Below are 16,593 nucleotides of genomic sequence, written 5' to 3'. Positions count from 1 at the left end.
TATATATATATATATATACATATACATAACAAACGTTATTAACATACATGCCTAAAAAGCTGATGACATTTTGTAAAAACTTTATTTCACCTACAAAAAGTATTACTGTACAACTTATTTGAAAATATAATCTATGTTAGTGGTCTTGTAAAATATGATGTGACATTGAAAGATAAAGTAACCAATGAGAAAAGAGCAAAGGCCATGAAGGGAATTAGGGATTTTGGACTCGTAATAGTAAAACAATGTGAATTGTAAAACTAAAAAGAGCATTTTAGCGGTACTAATCGACAAGATATAATGGTAAAAAGATAGGAGAAAAGAATGACTTACAGCAATTATCATGAACATAAGAAAGTAGCCTCGTCAAGTCACTCAAATATACAGACAATTCTAGTCATTTGTAATATAACTCACTTTAAAATACATTCATATAAATCTTTATAGAGAAAAATTCAACGAGAAAACAACAAGGATGAAGGGGACGAAGATATTTTTAGATTTGAAAATGATGTTCCATTTTGAAATCGTTAATATGTTTGCGGTACATAGAGACTTTCAAACCCAATTGGTCAATTTGATTTATGATGTGATCAGCTTGTAACAATAACTGCTTCACAGATTCTGGTTTTCCCAACATTAAATCAACAGCGGCTAATTGTAATATTGAATGTATTAGAGTATACACAGTTTCGTGCATTTCATGTTGTTTTGAAAGGTTTGATTTCAGTAGTTCATTATCATTAGAGTAATTATCAACGAAAGATTGATACTTGGTTTGACTTGTTTGAATAACTTGTTTAAGAATACGTTGAGACTCCATAAATTCATTTAAATCAGCATGGATAACGCTAATATCAATTAATAAATTTAAACAATTCGCATGGTCTAAAGGATAAATTTGACTGGCGATTTCATAAGCTCGTTGGGCATAAACTAAAGCTTCTGTTTGTCTTTGATTCGCAAAGAGAAATCTGTGAATTGAAAATAAATATGTAAGTAATTGGACGCAATTTTCTGTAGCTATGAATAATTATCGAATTCGGTGAGACTATAATTTATGTACGACTTTTGAGTGATACCGAAATGACCTTAAGAAAATCCAACCGCTTACTGGGGTCAAAAGAGGGTTATGAATTATTGAGGAAATAGGATTTGAATTTAAAATTAGAAGTTAGGATTGGTAATTAGAGTTAGGGTTTTCGTCACAAACTGAAACCATCTAAAATGCCAAAAAGCTATTTAACCATATAGGTGATTAAATTTCACACCGAAATCCAGGACTTGCTATGCAAATCTCATTGGTTCGTTGATAAATCATAGTCTCATCTCGGATTTGAAAACAACTGGTCACTATAGTTCCCATGTACACCAGTTTTTAAACTGATATGCCGAGCTATTCAAACAGGTTACACGATGAGCGCACGCTATTTGCCTAGATTTGGCTTCATTTTCTAGGGAAAGAAGCGTACGCCATTGGTTGAAAATGCAGTTTGATTTTCTAGAAAAGAAAGAATTTACTTATGAATTAATGTACACATCTTGAATTTAGTCAATAAAAGCTTCCAAGTGACTTGGTTTTCTCACCAAAGAATCTGGTTTGGGCTTGGATATATATAGCTTGTACACTAGCATCAGAATAAGATAACCGCAAAACATAAAATCAACATTGACTCATAGGTTAAATTGCGTACTTTCTATTTATTTCGATGACTTGAGTAAGGGCTAATTAGTGCCCATATTTCTAATTTTTGGTGGAAAAGGTTACCTTATAATTCATAGTAATCTCTTCTCTGAACTCAGTTCAGAGCGAAGATGTGAAAAGCTGCTGTATCGCGGTATCAGTAACTTTGAAATTTGATTTGTAGTTAAAATTATGCTAAATTTGCCCTTGTTCTTGATTGAAAAAGACAAACATATTGGGTTACAGAATATACAGCTTGCATGTAAACCAATTACTTATTATTTGTTATACGACCTTATTTTTTTGAAGTGTGAGTAGTGCATGTTTGGTTGACGTTTCGTTGTATACACGCCTTAAGAACAGCTTTAGGTAAACTCCATTTGATTTAATATTGTTCATTGCACACTCTAGCAAGACATAATATTCCAAATACAATGTACACAATTTTGGAAATATTAGCTGGTTATTATTTGTTTACTAGCCGAACCTAAATGAAACATCATTTATTTCAATTTGTATTTTATTTTATTTATTTAAACATATAATGTTAACGGAATATAGATTGGACTAAAGCATGTTCCGTGCAGGATTGTGTTGGTGCACGCTGACTGGCTATTTCTTATCCAATCAGCGCTAGTTGATACTTGGAGAAGTCCCTAGAATCTTCTCATGTAAAAGCTATAAATATACTAATGTTCTTCTTATTATCCTTCCTACTTCCATCTACCCTTGTTATTTGGAATATAACTTCGTTCCTGCTCAACCGTGTTCTGATTTGGGGACTTGTCGAGTGAATTGGCGTCCAAGGATACTAAGCTATAGGAGTAGCTCGTAATAAGAGAAATTATAACAAATGAACATTGGTACAAGGGGGCACCATATATATATATATATATATATATATATATATATATATGCGCCACATGTCATCATTCGATTTGTGTGAGGGCTGGAATACTGCCCGAGTGCCCAGATTGAAGCAGGTGGTTTCATTGGGGAGGTCACACCCCGACCCTTTGACCTTGAGGTCTAATCCACAAGCCAGATGAGCAAAGTTAGGAGATGCAGCCCTATGATAGCCGGTGACCAACAATAGGTTCATATGCCATTTGTTCCCCAGGATCCGTGAGTCCATGTTCACAATTGGTTTGGAGTCAGTGATTTTCAACTCCCCTAAATGGATCCTGCATATCCACCGCCACGGCTAAAGTGCTAGACGTTCGCTTTTTACCCTCTCAATTTCGTAAACAACACTTACGCCGTGAGAAGGCAGTGAGTGGGACCTCCATGACAGTTGCTGTATACGCATGGCCATATGAGAGTATCTCGAGGGAGGACAGACTCTTCCCACCCTCGGCTGTACCAGGACACCTGAGGGCATTCCAATTTGTAAGCTTTAAGAGCGAATTCTTGTACCCGAATATTTAAAACAAGACTATCGAAACTATTACACGAAAGAAATCTTATGTTTATTACACATGTCACGAGTATTGTGCTATCACAAACCTGACATTTCAACCCAATAAAAGTCAGTCGACATCAAAGCGACGATAGTTCAATGATCCATTACGAAAAAACGAATCTCAAATCTAGACATTTGATGTTTCTAGTCATCTAAATCCTGAACTGATAAATTACGTATTCAGTAAAAAGCTTCTAAAATTGATTAGGCTAAATGATTAGGTGGAGTCTCATTTAGTTGTATTTACAAAAACTATTAAAAGAACTTACTTGCTAAAATAATTACAACACATTCCTAGTAAAGCTTTTTCATTTATATGGTCAATATTTTCATCGAAACTTGTCATCTTTTTCTCCTGATTTTCTATACAGAATCGAAAACCCGTCTCAGCATCATCTAATCTACCAAACTTTTCGAAAAGCATGGACATTTTAAGTGACAGCTCAATAAACATTGCATCGTTTGGTGATATTTGGGCTGTTAAACAATCCTCCATTGTCTGTTTAATTAATTTTTCTACTTCTGAATAATTTCCCATAAGTAGATTTAGATTTGCCATCTCGGAACATATTCGTGCACGTTTATTGATGTAGTCGCGATTGGTTAACTCATTATTTTGATAAGATTGGTTGATAAACCACAATAGTTCATGTAACTTATCATTTGCCACACTAAATTCACCCATAGATATATGAAATAAGGAATCATTGAATAGTTGTTGACACTGTTCATGTATATCTTTCTTTTTCCATAATTTTAATGGCCACCAAGTAAATGATACAGTAAAAGATAAAGTTTTGGTAAATGTTGGTAAAACTCGAGGACTGGATTGAGTATACAATAAACTGAGATATGAAAATGAATAAGTTTTATAACTTAAATAGCATGAGTTCATCTATTTTAACAGTAATTAAAATATATCAAAGGTCAATGACTATGGTATTTCTCATTAATATACTAAGTATATAGTTAACAAACCGATTACTTTGTAAGCAAAGTGACCTGCTGTTCGTTACATCGAAGAGTAATGAAACTATAGGTAGTAAATTTAAAGTCTGACAGCGAAACTATAGAGATGACTGTATTAGTATGTAGTAGAAGTAAGATGTTCCCTACGAATAGCCAGTATCTCCATTAATGCTACCTACTGACGAAAAAAGTTGGGCCGAGAAATAGTACGTCTTATTTGCGGTGCTAGTGGTGAGGTCCTAAAAGTAAGGACACAAGACATCGAAAACTTATAAATTTGTGAGTGGTCAGCCTGAAGCAGAAATTACTCGAACTATGAGGATACGATCTATGTATCACAAAACTTTCCCTTCCATCAAGTTTCATTATCAGGACCCTTAGAAAAGATACTTTCATCGTGCGTGTGTGTGAAAGAGAGAGCAAGAAGCGATAACAACACGGTTTTACATACTTAAGTAGAAATGACTACTGAGTCCCATAGAACTATCCAGCAAGTTATTACATCAATATGAACACCAGTTATCCACAATTTGGTGTAAATGCAATGGTAAAAAAAAGCAGGTCCCAACCTCCCTATTTTGGCGGACCACGTGGTTCAATGATAAAACACCTCATTTAGACCCCCTCTTTAGACCACAGTTTCGATTGTTCCCCCAACCACTTTGATGTAAGAAGTCAAATGATATCATTAACCACTACACAGTGCTCCTCAAAGTTGCATGAGGAAACCCGCATTCAGCAAATAAAGCACATTAAATCTAGTGGTTAAGCAATAATATTACAGCCTACAAGAAAATTGCCGTAATACTCTTAACACTGCCAGCGAAGCCCTACTCATTGCCTTCTCGTAGCGGGGGTGTTGGTTACGAAATTGAGAGGACGAAAAGCGAATGTCCGGCGCTTTAACCGGGTTGGTGGACACGGCGAGTCCACCTAGGGGAGTTGGAAAACCCTGATTCTAAACCAATGGTGCTCATGGGCTCCAGTATCCTAAGGGAACAAATGGCGTATGAATCAATCGTTGGTCACCGGTTACCATGGGACTGCATCTCCTCACGATGCTCCACTGCCTTGTGGATCAGATCTTTAGGTCAAAGGCTCCGGGTGTGACCCCCTAAGGAAAGCACCTGTTTCAGTTTAGGCACCTGGGCAGTATCACAGCCCACAAACAAACCAAGTGACTTTGTGGCGTATATCTATTTGGTGCCCCTTTGTACCAATATTTGTGTTCGAATAAACAAATAAATAACACGAACAAATGAATTGATTTTAGTAGCAATGTCTTAGCAGCCATCTTTATTTATATGGAACTACAAAAACGGGAGTTCACTTGAATGTATTTATGCATTTACAAAAGTATAAAGAAATTTTAAGAATGATATGCAACCACTTAGGTGCTAATTCTAACAAAATAAATTTTTGGCTGAAGGTAGAGACAGAAAGTTCCATTAATAACCTAAACTTCGACATACTTGTGAACACGATAACGATAAAACCTCGTAAACCGTAAAATATACTTCAGCATTTTAAACTGATATACGACCAAAATTCATTTAACCATAATCTCCAATATACCTGCAAATATTTAAGACGTATTAGTAAAATTTTATGGTTAAACAGCCAAAATAGGTTCATGCAATTAGATTTTGGGAATCAAGTATTTCATTTCGCTTCCAAACAAATTTTGTGAGGCCGCATTCGGAATATGGTGTAGGGTCGGTGAAATGTCACTGAATATCGAACAGATCATCGATCCCTGTCAAGGTCAAGGATAGTCAACAGGCATCAATCAATTACACGCCATGGACTGGTCCACGCGGCAGTGGTTGTTCTTTCACTTCTGTAATTTCGTGGTTGTACCTTAACTAATATATTCTTGTAATAACTTCTTTTGTGTTGTACAGTCTTCATAGCGTCCATGATCCTTTGATGCGTCGATGGTTCAATCCACGTAAGGGCTGGTCGCGAGGTTGACTTCAGCGTTAGCTGGTTCGTCACCATTCTCGTCTAACTCTAGTAGGCCCCCAATCATTTCGACATAGACCATCAACGTTGATGTTCTACACTGGTGAGCAAGACTTCGAATAACGCAACCTATCACTACGATTTTTTCTATTGTACTCTATACTTATTATTTTTCCTTTTTTACGTCTCCTATGTTAATCAGTTGCTCCGAACATTCGTTGCTTCATATCCTTGTTGATTAGTATTTCAACTGAAATAATTGGTTCAATCGATAGAATTAACCAATCGACTATCATGGTTCTTTAACAAGCATTAGCAGCATGTAAATGCTCCTGTGTAATATGTCTGTTAAAATATCAACCACTCGTAAGTATAGCCTTAAGGCAACACGAACGCATATCTGTTTGCAACTTATCCACTTGTATAACCAATACAGGATAAACTGTCGATTATAAATTCATCTTTCTGCTTAATCACTATCAACTAACTACTATCAGAAACTATCTACTAGAATATTTTACTTTCTTGACCACTGCCTGCCTAATTTCCAATTGCTGAGTTCCATGGCGAATCAGAGGATACAAATGCTAGAAATTTACGGTGAGTTTGAACTATAAATTTCCTGCAATGTTAGATCTTGTTTAGACTGTTTCGCCAGGCAATGCTACGTGTTTGGCTCAAATTAAATTTGGACGTATACCAATTCAGTCTACAATGCTTCGTTAATCTACGAATTTAATCAACATATTTCAATTACTTTGGAGCAAGAGTAACCCAGGCGAGTTTCATAATTGCGATAGTTAATTTCGTATAATATTTATGATGTTTAATAACGTTTCGCGGCTACTTTCACTTCGAGTAGTCATACATTCTGTCACTGCCGTCAAATTTTAGTCGAAACTATGTACATTTATGACTCGTAAGTCAACATATTCCGAAAAAACGTATTTCATGTACACGAACAATCTTAGTCCATGTCCTAATGAGACACTTCATCGTACTTGATGTCACTTAGCGCTAGATAATGTTTTTTTTTACGAAACGATCACGTTATCTAAACCTAAACTTTAGTTACATTGGTGGTTACCATTTAAATTAATGTTTACTATGCGCTTTGTATTTGCTGTTATCTCACACGGTAAATCATGGCTCGATTTCCTTATTGCACGAAAGTCACTTTAATTCTGTCTTCTGCTTATTCACATGCAATACGGGTTTGGAAAATATCTAAACGACCTCTGAAATTCTCCACGAACATCACGATAGTCTTCGTACATGTTTGCTATTGCACATCCAATTACTATATTAACGATGCCCAAACGAACTTTCAGTACATTTGTCAGTATACGAAAGAATGTTACTTCGATGTGACATTACAACACATCCGAACTATTGTAGTTATTCAACTTCGACGTCGTATTTTTTTTCATCTTATGAAGTATTGTTTCCGCGTGACTTATCTAATAGATGATTTCGGTACATCAATCGGCTGTTCAACTACTCGACGATCTAAAGCCTGTCCAGTTCAATTGGTGGTTTGACGACACTCATTCACGCGAATCATAGGTTTACGCAGTCGAGCGAATCTCCCGCAAACTGACAACGATATTGTCGTCTCGACCCCAACACTGACAGCATTTTCCACCGATATCATTGACATGAGTCCAGAGTGACACTCTTGGTTTCTTATGTTCTTTTCGACATTTTTCGGTTCAGTCATCAAACACATGTGCAGCACTCACCGTTTATCATCTTTTAGAGATTTCATCGTGCCACCTTTTCGCTCTCGCTCTGTATTCTTCGACCCTTATTGATTTTCACAGCAGTTATCAGTTTTTCCAAACTGACTGCAAGTTGATCAGAAGCTTCGCACAAGGAAACCACGATTTATCTTCACGGTTATACTTTTGTACTTACAGTTAGTCTGTTAAATATAGATATAACTAGAAATCGACGCTTACGAACAGTTTTCAACGACACTTACTGACTTTCTACTCTGAACCGATAGCAGTACAAGCATCGGCATCGATTGATAATACACTTATCGTACTATCACTGTGACATCACTACTCTTGCGGCAAACTTAACGTTTCTCGTCTGAGGAACTCAACCACTTGTCATAGCTATCTTTTTCAACGCGACTTGATAAAACTCTAAAATATCATGTTTCTTTTTCTATTATTTATATGGTTGATCGCTTAACATTCGACCAACGTCCTTGTTACGTGTTATTAATCGTTGTTTCCCGATCAGTTTCTGCAGCCTCCTTTCCATTTCTCTTACAGCTCGGCAATACCCGGAGGATTCATATTAATCGTCTGGCAACCTCCGGCGCGCGACTACTCCCAACATGTTTGGTATCGATTCAAACGGCCGTTGAATCTGGTGGGGGAGTATTGTAGGGTCGGTGAAATGTCACTGAATATCGAACAGATCATCGATCCCTGTCAAGGTCAAGGATAGTCAACAGGCATCAATCAATTACACGCCATGGACTGGTCCACGCGGCAGTGGTTGTTCTTTCACTTCTGTAATTTCGTGGTTGTACCTTAACTAATATATTCTTGTAATAACGTCTTTTGTGTTGTACAGTCTTCATAGCGTCCATGATCCTTTGATGCGTCGATGGTTCAATCCACGTAAGGGCTGGTCGCGAGGTTGACTTCAGCGTTAGCTGGTTCGTCACCATTCTCGTCTAACTCTAGTAGGCCCCCAATCATTTCGACATAGACCATCAACGTTGATGTTCTACAATGGGATTTAAACAGCGAATTCTTGATAAAATGAGTTCAACGGCAAGGGATCAAAATGCTAAAACGTCTCTCGCCTATCTTACGAAGACAGACGGGGACGCTTTAACCTAGTCCCTTTATCTTAGCACAGATTACAGACTGACCTGATACTGGCTTACCGAACACCGAACAATGATTTTGGTATTATTATGTCAAAAAACCGAGATCAAATCGTTTACGTCTCGAGTGCCGTTTCTTGCACCGAGTACTGAATTAGTGGATCACTTTGAAATTATAAACTCAATCTCAAGTTGAGTTTTTACAATACTAAAAACTTCAAGGGTAAATGTAGGTCGGTTGACCTGTCCTTATGAGGACAGGAGGTAAACTACTGAAATGGACGGGACTATGATTTGTGGATGAACCAGTTAGACATGAGATAACAAGACTTTGATTTCAGTGCGAAATTCACTAATCCACTTGGCTAAATAATGTCTTGGTACTTTAACCGTCAGTGCGTGATGAAAACCATAAATCGGTGAGACTAACTTATAGACGACCTTTGAGCAACGCTAAAGTGGCCTTGAGAATGTCCAAATGGTTCAAATGTTTCAAATGGTTGTGGACGGAATAGAAAAAGCTTTCGCTTAACGGGCTTCAGTGTCTAGTAGCAGTGGATCACCAATACCTCCAGTCTAGAACCTTGTTATATTAACGATAACAGAGGAAAAAAAGAATTTCGTAAATCATAATAATATGTTATCCTTAGTCCCTAAGAATAGGTCAAGTTTCCTCTTAAAGGACTCCTGGGAAGTCTCTTGGACTAGCATAGTCGGCAGCGAATTTCAGCATTTGACAACTCTTACGGAGTAGAAGTTGTGTCTACAGTCTGTTCTGCTGTGTTGGGTCTCCAGTTTCTGGGTGTTATCTCTTAGGTTAGTGTTATGACTAAGCTTAAGATGTTTAAGGGGATGACCAGAAGTATTAAGGATACTGTAAATCATAAGAAGGTCACCTCTAAGACGTCTGTACTCTAACGGGTATAGGTCAGGTCATTGGAGGCTCTCTCTATAAGGTTTGAATTTCAGTCCACGAGCTGATTACGTGGCTCGACGTTGGATACGTTCCATAGTGTCCTTATCCTTTTGGAGTGAGGGAGGAAATACTATGTTTCCGTACTCTAAGTGGGGACGAATAAAACTGTTGAAGATTGATTGGAATATCTTTTTTATGAACTGGCCCAAATATTCTTCAACGTCACCAATGCGATATTTGCTCGGAAGGCATTTTTATTACAGTCAGCGTAAGACTTGAAGTCTTGAGATATCAACACTCCTAAATCTTTTTCAACTTGTGAAACCTCCAAAGGGTAGTTAACTAAATTGTATTCGTAGTCTCCAACATGTCTCAGATGGTCTACTTTACACTTTGAAGTGTTGAAGCTAATTCCATTGTTGTCTGCCCAACTTTGAAGTTGAGTCAGATCCTCCTGAAGTGCCATTATATCCTCTCGGTTGTGTAACTCCCTCCAAAGTTTCACGTCATCAGCAAAAAGCAGTAAGTCAGATGAGACTTGTTGTGAAAGATCGATTATATAAATGGAGAAGAGACCCCAGTAAAGAGCTCTGAGGGACCTCACTAGGACATTCCATAGCCTGAGAGAGAGTGAAGTTAACCCTGACCTTAAAACGTCAATTTTTTAGATATGAGGGGAGCCAGTCAATTAGAGGTCGTTTCACACCCGATCGTTTAAGGTTATTGATAAGACATATATGGTTGACCCTACCAAAAGCTGTTGAGAAATCAAGGTAAGTGATGACAACCTTCTCCTTGGAATCAAAGATGCTTGTTCATCTGTCCAGCGCACTCAGCAGGTTGGTTATACAAGAGTGATCTTTTCTCAAACCGTGACGTTAGGGTGGAAGGAAGTTTATGGATAAGAAATAGTCGTGTATACTTTCGCATATCAGAGACTCCATAATTTTTCAGTGTACACAGGGAAGTGCCAACGGTCGGTAGATTGAAGGTTTTCTGTGTCAACCACCTTTAAAGATTGGTGTGATGTACCCAGCTTCCAATTTTCGGCAATATGCCTCGGCTTAGCGAATGTGAGAATATCATGCTAAGCCCTGTAGCCAAGATTGAAGCTGCCTCCCTCAGCAGAGTGGATCATGTCTCGGCCAATAGTGTTCTTTTTTAGATGCTGGAGTCTTCGGTACACCAAGTTGGGGCTCAAGTACATTGCTGAAAATTCTGTTCAGTTGCAGGTGAAGTTCTCATCAGTGTGGTAAGTGTGGGTCAGTCGAAATGTCCGTAAGTGCTGTCCTGCCAGAAGGTCGGCAGCTTCATCATCGTTGTTGGTTGTGCCATTAGGACCTAGCAGTGGGAAAACTCCAGTTTTCGCCTTTCGAAGAAAGGCCGCATGACGGAGTAAGCTTTCCGAATCGCACACAAATGTGTCACTAAGCTTTATCTAATACTGAAGCCCGTCTTCTCTTATTGCCTTTGTGCATATGTTCCTTATATATTGTATTGCCTGTATGCGCTGTTGTTACGGGTTCGTTTGTATTCCCCTCAACAGTGCCTTTTGCGGCATACGAACGAAGAATACTATTCTTGATGACTTTAGGTTGCTTGTAGATTTTGAGGACCGTTAGCGGAACAGACTGTTCTGTAGTACACCAAGACATGTGCAGTAAGAAATCCTCATGTGCAGAAAAGACGAACGATGAAAACTCCATGACGAAGCCATCCAGCTGAGAGAACAAAACTCTACAAAAAGATTGACCCTGGTGCTGTCAAACATAAACACCTGCATATACTGAAAACAAGTTTTAATGATGTATATTGTAATATACTTACAAATATGTCTACGAAAATGGATTACATTTCATTTAGATGGGCAACAGCATTTTCCTAATTTTCTGGAAGTAGGAGTTATCGTTTCCGAACACGATTTCTCGGCTTGATAGTTTCATTTTGATTGCATCCATAGGAAGAGTGGTAGCTAATCGCTCGTTGCAAAAATCGATTAACTCATGATTGTTCCGAATTCGGCGCGTTGGAGCGGAAGAAACTACACATTAGGCCAGTTAGTAGTGATCTCCTTACACTGTGCTTGTGTTAATAGCTAGATAACTTTATTTCAACAGTTTCATGCATGTAGATAGACTTTTCTTAGAATAGTATTCGGAAAATGGAAGCCTACAACACAATCGATCCACCACGTTCCTTCATGGTGAGAAATGATGAATTTTACCCGGCTCACATGGAATAAAATAAACAATACAATGGTAGTAAAAAGAAGCAATGCCAGGACATTCCAAACAGCAGTCACTAAAACGAAACGGCAATCTAAACGAAACAAAACTGAGAACAAAGTACGTCATCCATAATGCGACTCAGTGATGCCTGAAATGATCCACAGCCCTCCACTACCGAAGAATCTGATTAGTTAACAAAATGACTGGTGGGAAAAATGTGTTATGTTATTATTCTTATATTTGCAAACTCGAATTAAAGCGTCCCGTTGACAAACATTCTTTGTAATTTCAAACGTTTGAGTGTCAGTTTTGATGTCAAATTTACAGGAGATGGACCAAAGAAGGTGCCCTCAGTTAAACGTGGATTCCTTCACCTGGGAATATATCAGTTTACCTTTTTCTAGCGTATCAACACTGATTAATGAATCGTCAATGAAGAACTGCTTCTTTGCCATCCGTTATATATTTTCAGGAAACTCAACCCCATCTTGTATAGTTCTTTGTAGAGCAAACGTCGCACAACTTGTTGAGGAAGTCGTCCCAAACAAATGTACTTTAATCCTATGGGTTACTGGTCCAGTTCTTATGTCGCCCTGCAGACATCACAAAAATCTCTAGGCATCGCGATCCTGCAGTGGGTCAATCACTTGATGAAACATAGTATAGCAGCTCATATGCGATCGCGTTTGTTCACATTTAGTTAAGCCCTTTTGTTGACTTATTTAACGGACAGAGTCATTCGTACAGTAACAACCTATCTACACCATTGTACCTTCATTATTGCCGCACCTGAATGAATATGTATGCTTGAACATGGCTTACAGCCTACATATATATATTCATTCCGCTAGCCCTACTATTAGTTGTTTCATTGATTCGATCATTTATTCGTTCCACCATGTATATATAAGCACATTTTGGTTTTATTCACTCACTCGTTCATTCAACTCATATGCTCACTCACTCGCTTGCTTTTCGGCACTACCCTTTCATTCTTTCTCTGTGTGTCTGTGGTTTTGGTGACCTGTCCTTCGTTCACTAATAATCGCGACCAACACTTCAAATTCGTATTCCGAATAATACACCATCGGGACGTTATTTAATGATGATTATCAGGACGAACTGTGTCCGAAGTTTAAGGATTATATTGAATACCGACCACCACGAAAAGTTCAATATCTGCCTTGAGACCAGTTAGTTGTTGCCAAAACCTGGTGAAGACATCTACCAGATTATTGACTTAATCTGTTCCGGAATACAAACTTTTATTCGAGGACGCCCCAAAGTATTGCGCCGCACAGTCGAACACAGTTCTTAGCTTATTAAGCCTTTTCGGATGAAAGACAGGGTGGTGTGGTATGTACAGAACCCGACACCTAATGCAGTTTTCTGTAACCTTTTTCGGAGCAACCCTGTTCAACATACTACTTGTGCAATCTCTGTTCAAACATGATACAGTTTCTCAAGAAATTTGATCTACTCATTGCTAGTTTTTCACCATTAAATAGACTTTGTTCGTGACACCGGGACAGAGCCATCTGGTAATGCCCGTTTATTAACCGTATAGGTTTGGACATAATGTGCAAGGCTTTACAGTCTTCAACCGATATGGGCTCACAGCAATTCAGGTCTTCTTCAAACTCTATCTTTTATAACTGGTCTAGACTAGCTTCTAGTTTATCCTTAGACAATGGATAATTTATGTTACCCGCATATTTCATGGTCTCACTGTCAGTTCAAAACAATGTCCACCCTGAAGGAGTTCTTATGAAATATGGCTCATCATATTTTCCAACTCATTTCCCTTTTACATCATTTTTCTTAGGTACATTGCACCCTATCAATACTTATACATTTTCGTTGTCACCTCCTGGGAGGGTCACACCATACAAGTGAGACCACGATGTCATCTTGGATATCGTTGGCAACCTCTAGACCGTCTATACCTTTGGAATTCTGAGTAATAAAGAAGATTCTAGGGAGTCAACGTCCGGTTGAACCTCTTTACAATGAAATGTGGACTGACTATCCAGGTTTTTTAATAACGGCGTGTTGAACTCTCCCTCTAAGCCCAGAATTCCAGCTAAACCTACTGCAATAAGCGAAGCTTCTGAGTCGCTAGCTAGGAAGGTGCAAGTCGGTACTGCTCTTTTCCACGGATATGAAGATATCATGGGACGACGCGGACTGGGAGAGAGAAATGAAAATGAGGAGAGATTTGAAAATCTGTGTGCATTCAACAAATTCGTTGTAGGCGGCACAATATTTCCACACAAACGTACACATAAGGCTAAATGGATCTCACCGGACTACACCACAGAGAACCAGATAGATTATATTTGTATCGACAAAAAATTCCGAATGACAATGGAAGATGTGAGAATCAGGACAGGAGCTAATATAACTTCAGCTCACCACCAACTGATTGTGACCAAGATTAAACTGAAGCTAAAGAAACACTGGAAAACTGGGGAAACAGCATTACAATGGTTCAATACAGCCTTCCTTCGAGATACTAACGAACTCATCCAATTCAAGATAACTCTCAACAACGAGTTCCAAGCTCGACAGGATCTACTGAAAGAACAAGAAACTACGATGGAGGGCAACTGGAACGACATCAAAGAAGCACTAACTTCAATGTGCTCGGGGGTGCTGGGTCTCAAGAAGCATCATCATGAGGAATGAATCCCTATGGGGACGCTGGACAAGATTCAAGAAAGGAAGAACAAGAAACTAGCAATTAACAACAGTTGAACACGAGCAGAGAAAGTCAAGGCACAAGTAGAGTACGCAGAAGCAAACAAGGAAGTGAAGAAAAGCATTAAGGCCGACAAGCAGAAATACATGGAAGAACTAGCAACGACGACAGGAAAAGCTGCAAGAGAAGGGAACATGAAACAACTATATGATACAACGAAAAAACTAGCAAGGAGATATAGTAAACCGGAGAGATTGGTCAAGGGTAAAGAAGGGGAGACAATCACGGAGATTCAAGAACAGAGGAAAAGATGGTCAGAATACTTTGAGGAACTGCTGAATAGACCAGCCTCATTGAATCCGCTGGACATCAAGCAGCACACACGGACCTTCCTATAGGTGTCACTCAACAAACGATCGAAGAAATCAAAATGGCCATCAGACAAACCAAGAATGTGAAAGCATCATGACCCGAAAATATACCAGCTGAAGTGCTGAAGTCAGTCAGCGAAGTAACTGAAAACATGCTTCACCTTCTGTACAACAAGATTTGGAAGAGAGAACAAGTGCAAACGGACTGGAAAAATGACACCTCATCAAGACACCAAAGAAAGGAGCAAATGTGAGAATTACAGAGGCATCAGTTTGTTATCAGTACCAGGAAAAGTTTTCAACAGAGTGTTGCTGAACCGGATGAAGACGCAGTAGACGCCCAACTTCGAGATCAACACTCTGGATTCCGCAAGAATCGGTCGTGCACAGACAGAATTGCGACACTACGGATCATCGTCGAACAATCAGTTGAGTGAAACTTGTCACTTTAAATCGACTTCCTTGACTATGAGAAGGCGTTTGACAGTGTGGACAGGAGAACATTATGGAAACTTTTTCGACACTATGGAGTGAGTAAGTGAGAAGATTGTTAACACTATCTAGAACTCATACGATGGACTATAGTGCATGGAGGACAGCTGTCAGATGCATTTCCAGTTAGGACCGGAGTCAGACAAGGCTGTATACTCTCCCCATTCCTCTTTCTTCTGATGATTGACTGGATTACGAAGACCTCAACATCTGAAAGGAAGCACAGAATACAATGGACATCTCAGAATCAGTTAGAAGATTTGGACTTCGCAGATGACCTGACTCTTCTGTCCCATACTCACGTACAAATACAAACGAAGACAACTAATGTAGCAGCAGCCTTTGCATCAGTAAGCCTCGGTATGCACAAAGAAAAAATGCAAGATCTTCAAATACAAGATGGAGAATACCAACTCAATCATGCATGATGGAGAAACTCTGGAAGAGGTGGAATCTTTCACGTACCTGGTCGGCATCATCAATGAACAGGGAGGATCTGAAGCAGACGTAAAAGCGAGGATTGGCAAACCAAGGGCAGCATTTCTACAGTTGAAGAACATACGAAACTCGAAACGAGTGTCGACCCATATCAAAGTGAGAATTTTCAACACGAACATCAAGGCAGTTCTTTTGTATGGAGCTGAGACGTGGAGAACTACTACAACCATCATCAAAAAGGCACAAGTATTTATCAGCCGTTGTCTACGCAAGATACTCAATATCCGTTGGCCTGATACCATCAGCAACAGCCTACTCTTGGAGAGGACAAACCAGTTTCTGACTGAAGAGGAAATTAGGAAAAGACGTTGTAAGTGGATAGGACATACATTTTGGTAAGTGGAAGCAGACATCAAAAGAATGGATAGCAACTAGAAACAACTGGAAAGGATTGTGCAAGACAGAGTTGGGTGGAGAATGCTGGTGATTGGCCTGTACTCCTCCATTAGGGGTAAC

General features: G+C 38.9%; 1 protein-coding gene across 1 annotated transcript; it reads right to left on the bottom strand.

Moving 5' to 3' along the window:
• On the bottom strand, positions 1-5,844 carry Smp_076910 (Tetratricopeptide repeat protein 19 (TPR repeat protein 19), putative). The gene is made up of 3 exons (XM_018790930.1): positions 5,691-5,844; positions 3,416-3,991; positions 1-974 (listed from the first exon to the last, which is right to left on the bottom strand). The coding sequence occupies exons 2-3, from the start codon at positions 3,829-3,831 to the stop codon at positions 497-499; spliced, it is 894 nt and encodes a 297-aa protein (XP_018645941.1). The 5' UTR covers positions 3,832-3,991; positions 5,691-5,844; the 3' UTR covers positions 1-496.
• Positions 5,845-16,593: the final 10,749 nt, after the last annotated feature.

This window comes from Schistosoma mansoni, assembly GCF_000237925.1.
Source record: "Schistosoma mansoni, WGS project CABG00000000 data, supercontig 0013, strain Puerto Rico, whole genome shotgun sequence".
Taxonomy (NCBI): Eukaryota; Metazoa; Platyhelminthes; class Trematoda; order Strigeidida; family Schistosomatidae; genus Schistosoma; species Schistosoma mansoni.
The sequence above is the reverse complement of the archived record's forward strand: the minus strand, read 5'-3'. Positions and strand labels throughout refer to the sequence as shown.